Source organism: Meleagris gallopavo, chromosome 4 (genome assembly GCF_000146605.3).
Source record: "Meleagris gallopavo isolate NT-WF06-2002-E0010 breed Aviagen turkey brand Nicholas breeding stock chromosome 4, Turkey_5.1, whole genome shotgun sequence".
NCBI classification, from domain to species: domain Eukaryota; kingdom Metazoa; phylum Chordata; class Aves; order Galliformes; family Phasianidae; genus Meleagris; species Meleagris gallopavo.
The window spans coordinates 14,002,304-14,009,526 of NC_015014.2; the positions used below are offsets into that span (position 1 = coordinate 14,002,304).

Here is a 7,223-nt window from a genome sequence, read left to right on the forward strand (position 1 = left end):
AAACAAAACAAAAACAAAAAACACACTTTATTCTAATTACAGATGTTCTTTTATATCTAATCGCTTATGCAGGTATCACTTAGCTAAAGCACTGAGCTTTCTTGAAACTTAAGAGGATGTGTGATCTCAGTGAGCTTGTTAAGGTGATGTAGTCCTTTGTCCCAATTGTCTCTCAGGTCTCTTGATGCTCTGGGAGATACTGCATCCCTTGCCAGGGTATGCTTGACGTGTATCTGTAGAGGAGATCCGGAAATCCACCTAATGTTCAGATTTCATGGAAAATGGAAGGAAAAGATGGGATCTACCTTAACACTGTATATCTTCTATTCATGATTTACTATATTTGAAAAGAAAGTTTTTGTGATCCTCCACTTGCAAATGCCTTAGTTTGTCACTATCTGCCATACCACATGTATTTTTCTGAAGAGAGTGGTGGTCTGTGCTCTACTTTTGTGTTATTTTAGTGTTATTCCAGTTGATAATCAGATTAGTGCAATTGTGGTGATAAGTAATAAGTCCATATAACAATGTATTAGGATCCTCATGCTATAGACAAAAGAAAAAAGAAGTAGGAAACAGAAAAGAAAGTGAACATACTGCACTTGCTGTCTGACTTCTAATATCAAAAGTTTTTGGTTGTTTTTTTTTCTCCCTCTCTGAGGGAAATATAATACAAAGCTTCTACTCTATTGAATTTCAGCTTTTTTCTAGTTCTTTTCCCTGGGCGAGGGGGGTAGCTCTCTTAAAACTGACCTGCATGCTATAGAGTTTTGTCATTAAGGAGAAAGACAATTTTCTACTACTGTAGCATTAAAAATTAGACATTGCTGGAGACATAAAAATAAAATTTGACTAAAGATTACTGGTATTGTTTTAGTAATTGGGAGCATATTGTAGCAGAAATCTTCAGCTAAAATATTTCTATCATTTTCTAATCTTAGATTAATTCAATTTTGAGCTGTTTTTCTTTAGTTCCAGTTGACCCCAGTTTAATCATAGTTGTGCAAGCTAAGGAGGATGCGTATATTCCTCGAACTGGAGTGCGCAGTCTTCAAGAAATCTGGCCCGGGTGTGAAATAAGGTATCTGAATGGAGGTCATGTCAGTGCCTACCTCTTCAAACAAGGACTCTTTAGGTAAGGTAGACAGGAAATCATAAAAATATTAGAGAGCTTAAAACTATACTTTTGAGAGATCACTTTTCTTCTAACAAATGAGTCTATAATTAAAGCAACAAATACCGAACACTGCTTGTGAGATCAAATGATTGGATCCTAGAGGATGTCACCATTCTATTCTGTGAGCGAGGATGATGTGTAATGTATCTCAAATCGTTCACTAAGCCTTTGACAATAAGGTCATGATTATCGCTCTTGCTTTCCTATAGTTCTTCATTTGTTTCTTGGACACCAGAAAATACTTTCTGAGCAGTGACCTCTTACGTTGTGTTGCACAGCTGTTGCCTTTTTGCAGGTGTTATCTTCAACTGTTTACTCACAGAAGACTAGAATTAAAACATAAGCTTTATTGCAGATGAGTGGTACTTGCACGAAGTCTTGCCTTAATAATACTAGGTGTCGACCTCTTAGAGTCAGTTACATAAATAAGTTATAAAAATGCATTTATATACCTGCAGTTCCTTAGTTTTTAAAAGGTAAATACTTGTGGTGTTAATTTTAAAATATAACAAATAAGCAACTGAGTGTACATCCCATTTAGGAAGTCTAGGCAACATCAGAAAGGAATAGCAATATACCAGCTCGAAATATGTGAACTCCCAGCTTACTGCTATTTTAAAACATCACCCTCAAAAATAATTTATGTAGCATGTCTGACATACTTCCTGACACATTTGAATACAAAAATCCTCATCAATTGAAACTTGCATTCCTGTGAAAGATGGTAAGTAGTCTGGGTAACTTCTGAAACATATTACTAGATTGAAGTGAGATATAAATGAAGGAAATAATGCCATATTTTTTCTGAATGCTATTTTCAAGTTGTGATAATATGCTTAATTTTGAAATAAATGGAAATTAGCAATTTTGTCTATCCGTTCCTAAATTATACATCTACAATTAACTTGTTTCTTCCTGCTTTAGGCAAGCCATTTATGATGCTTTTGACCGCTTTCTTCAGAAATATGCTGTTTAACAATCTTCGTCATGGATTCAAACTGATCTCATTTCATTTCCCATTATTGGAACTCATCTTTGGAAGACAAGCCTCTTGCAGTGTTGAATAGTTGATGGTCAGTTACTTTGAATGTTGTAGGTAACAAATACAAAAAATGATCAAGTCCCAATATTACTCGTCTTTCAACCAAGTGCCATTCTGACATGCTTCAGCTTTACCTGTGAAGAGCAATGGTAGCATTTGTTAGTGCAAGAATGGTTCATATACTTCTTACTTTATTGCATTGTGTATCAATTCTGTGTAAATTCTTAGTTGTGTATCTGTTGAAAACAGACCAATTTAAATATTGATGGAATATAAAATTTGCTGTGGGGCTAAGATGCTGTCTTACGTTTAGTGTATTTTCAGTTTGTTCCAGCTACCATGTTTTCCTTTTGCTTCCTTGTCACTTGCTATTCCTACTGCATTTTAATATGGCTTGGCCAGCACTCTGCCTCTTATTTGTCACTGATTTTTTTCTTATTATGAATTGAAAATGAACTACAATGGATGAGGCAGAATTAAATCTTGCAAAAAGCTTTTAAAAACTGAATGAACGGTGAGAGAGACATTTGAATTCAATGCATCCATTAGATTTTTCTGCTGTTAAATTAAATGGTGCCATTCCAGAAGACTCATGTAGCTATTCATTGTTTTTACAGAACTGGAATAACTGTAAATGGAGTGTCCGGTAATTCATTTTTTACATACATTCAATTGGATAATGAAGTTTTTCTAGTAGATTTTATTTTTAAATTGATAAAGGGAATAATAGTGTAATAACTTCTATTGATAAACAGTGGCAGAAAGAGTCTGATTCTAAGCAGATAAATCAACAGCAGATTATATGGTGCTATAAACATCTCCTTGAAAGCAGGGGTCCTTTTTAAAATGCATTCAGTGCTGATATGCAAAAACACGTTATAATATTGTAGATTGTTAAGAACATATGTGAGACTAAGGGTTATCAAAACAGTCACATTAACTTCTTGTTTTTCAAAAGTTTTTTTAACTGACCTTAAAAAAAGAAAAAGGTAGGATTAGGAACACATTTAAGTAAATCCCATTTGCTGCTGCGTCTTTTGGGATCAAAAATGCCAACAAATAAAAGTAAAATTAAAGGTCATCATGAATCAGCTATGTGTGGTAGCTGTCCGTGTCTTATATAGTGGTAACGTCCTGCATCGTTCTTTTAAAGCAAGTTTGCAGGGAAGTTGAAAGGCAAAACACTTCAATATTAGTTTTAGTACTGTAATGGCTGATGTTACACAGAAACAAACAGAAAAATCTAGGTGTTTCTTGATATACGTGACTTACGTATCTTTCAAATCATATACTTTATTGATTTCCATGGTTACCATAATGGTTTTTAATAGTGCATGAAGCAATCAAAGCTCTATTTGTTCCAGTGTCTGGCAGATAGAACTGGTAACTGCTAGTATTGCTGGTCAGATAAATTGAGATAAAACTGAATGCAACAATTTGTGAAAACCAAAGGCAGTTAACATCAAAATGTACTGAAAATTTGAAAAAATGATATTCTGTTGGAAGTTAAATTGTTTCAAGTGTTTTATCGTCATTTCTGCTAGGCATTGTTGGTTTTTTATCTGTATTGGAAGCGAGTGTCAAGTGACTAGCATGTTTCAAAATCTTAAAATACTGAATTTTGGAAGATTGGGAATGAAATATGTAAGCTCTGAATTTTAAAATTAAATACTTGAATACTAAACTGAAAGTTTTACGGGTTTTACCTTGATAATTAACTCACCTGTCAACTAAGGGTGTTTGACAAGAAGGCTGTCGGATGTTCACCAAATCTTTTGCATCTCCATGGATGGCTACATTTAAATGTATTTATGTGCTTTGTCCTATTTCTGTTGCAGCTGTGAAAGAAAGGGAGATAACTGGTGGCAAGGGACAGGGCATGAATAAATGGAAGAGAAAAAAGATTATTTTATAAGGCCAGGACTAAGCATAAAAAAATCAACTTCTCTGCACTACAAATGTAACATGCCAACATAAATATTTCTAAAGCGCACGATACTAGGAATTACACAACTGATGGGAACTTGACATCCTGAGGTTAGTGTTCTGATGACGTTATTAATGAGTTGAACTTTCCAAAAGGGCATACTATGCAATGAAGCAGATATGTATGAATGTAACTCCTGTTTCTGAGAAAGACTTTTGAAAGTAGTCAAGGATCAGTCTCCAACAATTGAGAATCACACTTTGCTCTGTAACTAAAGCAGTGTTGTCAAAAAAGAGAGTACATTAAGAAACATGTAAAAAAAATTCTCAGGTTAAAAAAAAAAAAGGATGAAATTATGTATGTGGTTCATGTCTGCCAGTTATCAAACACAGGAGGCCATCAGCTCGTCTGTGTAGGTGTAAGTGTACTGTGTAGGTGGAAAAATTGCTGCATCAGTGTTTTAATTTTAGGAAAATTGGCTTTTAAAAGTAAATTCTGTTAGTCCTAAGAAAGTATTATTAGCAAACCATTTTTGATGTTAAGTGAGAATGTGATATTAAATCCAGAAATTGCTTGAGAAAAATATTGGAATAAGGTTCCTGCAATAAATCCCATTAGCAGGTAAGCCATTCTGCATATCTTAAACTCCCTGTAAAACTGACCTTGATCATTTTTCAATTTTATGTTTTTCAATAAAAATCCTACAGAACGGCTGTGTGGTGGTCTTTTCCCTTGTCAACACAAATTAAGAGAGACTCTCACTGTCACCCTTTAACTCCTGAATATTCCTTCTAGCACTGTAGCATAAGAAGAGTAGTTAATTTACAGCACAAGATAAAGGCTTTACATAATAAACAATGTAATCGCTTTCATGTTCTTCTACATTCAGCTCCTATCAGCTAATTATGATATCACAGTGAGTCTAATTTTAGGCTTCTCCATGGCTTCATTGAACTTGTTTCCAGCTTGTTGCTGTGCTCCACAGAAGGGTATACTGTGCTGTAATGTGCTCAGAAGTGGAAGTAATTGTTGATGGCTGTTCTTCCATCTCTGTGGGGGGAAGGAAGCGTTGGGCTGGTGGAATGTCATTCAAGAGGTGAAAGGAGGTGGCTTCATCATCAGCAGTAGTCCCTCAGACAGATGGGAATATCGCACGCAGGCTGCTTGGAACAGATAGCTGTGCATGTTACTGGCCTTGCATCTCTGAGGCTTGCTGATGTTTATATACAAAGAAAAAGAAAACACTGGAAAACGGTTGTGGCTTGGTTTGTGGAACTGGAACAGTCAATCTAACTGCAGTTTGCCAGCTGTTTCCAGCAACCAAAGCACAATCGTATTGCAGTGTTAAGTTACATTGGCTAAAAATTCAAGACTCTAGTAACACCTCAGCATGCTAAGTTTGATAAAACGTGAGGGGGACAAATGGTGTGGGAAGTGGGCTTTGCAGTTGGAAGAAGCAGCTTTGAAATGTGTCTAACCGGTGTCAAGTAGAGCTTTCTGTAATTTTTCTTCTGAAGTCCAAAAAAGGTCCCTGAGAAGTGACCACTGAGCTTGTGTTGTAGCAAAGATAAATCATTTGTGTTGTGTTACTCTTAAAAGTCAAAACACCCTTTCTTGTCAAAAAGAGACCTTGGCACCAAATAATGGAGCCTAACTTTGTTTTACTAGAATGCTGTAGAAACTTAAATAGAGACTCTTTAAATAGCAGATTTTATTATAAAGATTTTCGGTGTGGTATTTTTGCTTTGGGGGCACTACATGTTTTTATTAATATTTTTAATATATCTTATCACTTTTCTTTATACATGTTGATTGTAATTACAGTTGGTGGGGCAGGGAGCTTTCTTTATCTTAAGTTGTCAGGTTCTGTGTCAGCTTGGCTGTAATGATAAGTTACAAAGTGTTGAAGGAAAGTTTGTATAGTCTATAGGCATGTCATTCCCCATGCAAAACCATGACATGAGTAAAATGCTATTCTGTAATGCTACCATGTTACTGCTCCTTGCCCAGCTTTCCTCCACTCTTAACAGATTTCCTGCTTTTCCCTGGTCTTCAGGTGCCAGTACTGCAGTGTTCCTCATGTCCTAGCTGCCCTGCAGACCTGCTGCCTCCTCCCTAACACTTGTAGAAGGAAAAGGAAGCGGGAGGGGAGTGCTGTTCTACCAGTGACTAGGTAGGGCTTTATGCTTTCCTATTGCTCTGACAGTGGTCTTCAATGCCTCTGTCTAACCTTTGAGTTTGGGACACCAAATAACTGCAAATTGTACTGAACTGACAGTGTGGGAAATACTCCTCAGGAGCACAGAGGTAAATGTGTGCAGATAATGCCCTTATTTGCTAGCAACACTTGCCTTTCTTTCTTTATTTCAAATGAATTTGTCACTGTGATGTGCTATTGGCACGTCCTTGCCTTGTGAGCATTGTGCACCTGAAGAAGCAGAGCTCTTACTTGCAAAGAAAAATGCTTCTAGGTGTTTGAAAACTTGCTGTCAGTAACTGCACTTTTTTCTTGCTATCAATTAAAAATGAAGAAAAATGACACGTCACTTATACAGAAAGTGCTTCAGAAGCATTTGTAAATGTATTTCTAGAAAAGATCTCCCTTATTTCCAATGTTTTCAGCTTAAATCTGCAGTGACAGCAATGTGCGCTAAGTTTGGCACGGTTTGTCTCCACATAACCTCTGTAAAGCAGAGTAATGGTGTCTCAAATGAGAGGTATTTCTGCCGAGGCAAAACTCCAGAAATTTGGTTATTTGTAACGTTCCTTTTAAAAATATTTAACTAGCTTTTAAAGGAATTGTTGTCAGACCTTCATCGTATCGTACAATCACGTATATAGGGGTGGGAAAGGCCTATAAAAACCCCACGTGCCCCACCCGCCGAACTCGAGCTGTGACCGCACGGCCCGATGAGCGCCGCTGCCTCCCGGGGCACGCGCTCCGCGCTCAGTCTGGTGGCGCAGCTCAGCCTGACCGGCCGCTTTCGAGCAGCGCTGCTACACGTGTCCCGTCTAACGCAGCTTTTAATGCGGTTTGCGAGGCGGGCCCCGTCCCCGAGTAAAACGAAGCACTCCCG

The 7,223-nt window shown here is 37.1% G+C and overlaps 2 protein-coding genes across 2 annotated transcripts in view; both read left to right on the forward strand.

Annotated features, from left to right (window-relative positions):
• ABHD18 (abhydrolase domain containing 18) overlaps positions 1-4,859 on the forward strand; it is a 23,054-nt gene extending 18,195 nt beyond the window's left edge. Inside the window, 2 exon segments of the mRNA XM_003205446.4 lie at positions 973-1,135; positions 2,102-4,859. Of these exon segments, the coding sequence (XP_003205494.2) occupies positions 973-1,135; positions 2,102-2,153 (215 nt within the window). The 3' untranslated portion in view covers positions 2,154-4,859.
• Positions 4,860-7,056: 2,197 nt separating this feature from the next.
• The window catches only part of LOC116216604 (la-related protein 1B-like), a 15,996-nt gene continuing 15,829 nt past the window's right edge, over positions 7,057-7,223 (forward strand). The window contains exon 1 of the mRNA XM_031553256.1: positions 7,057-7,204. Coding sequence (XP_031409116.1) covers positions 7,057-7,204 — 148 coding nt within the window. The remainder of the gene's footprint in view (positions 7,205-7,223) is intronic.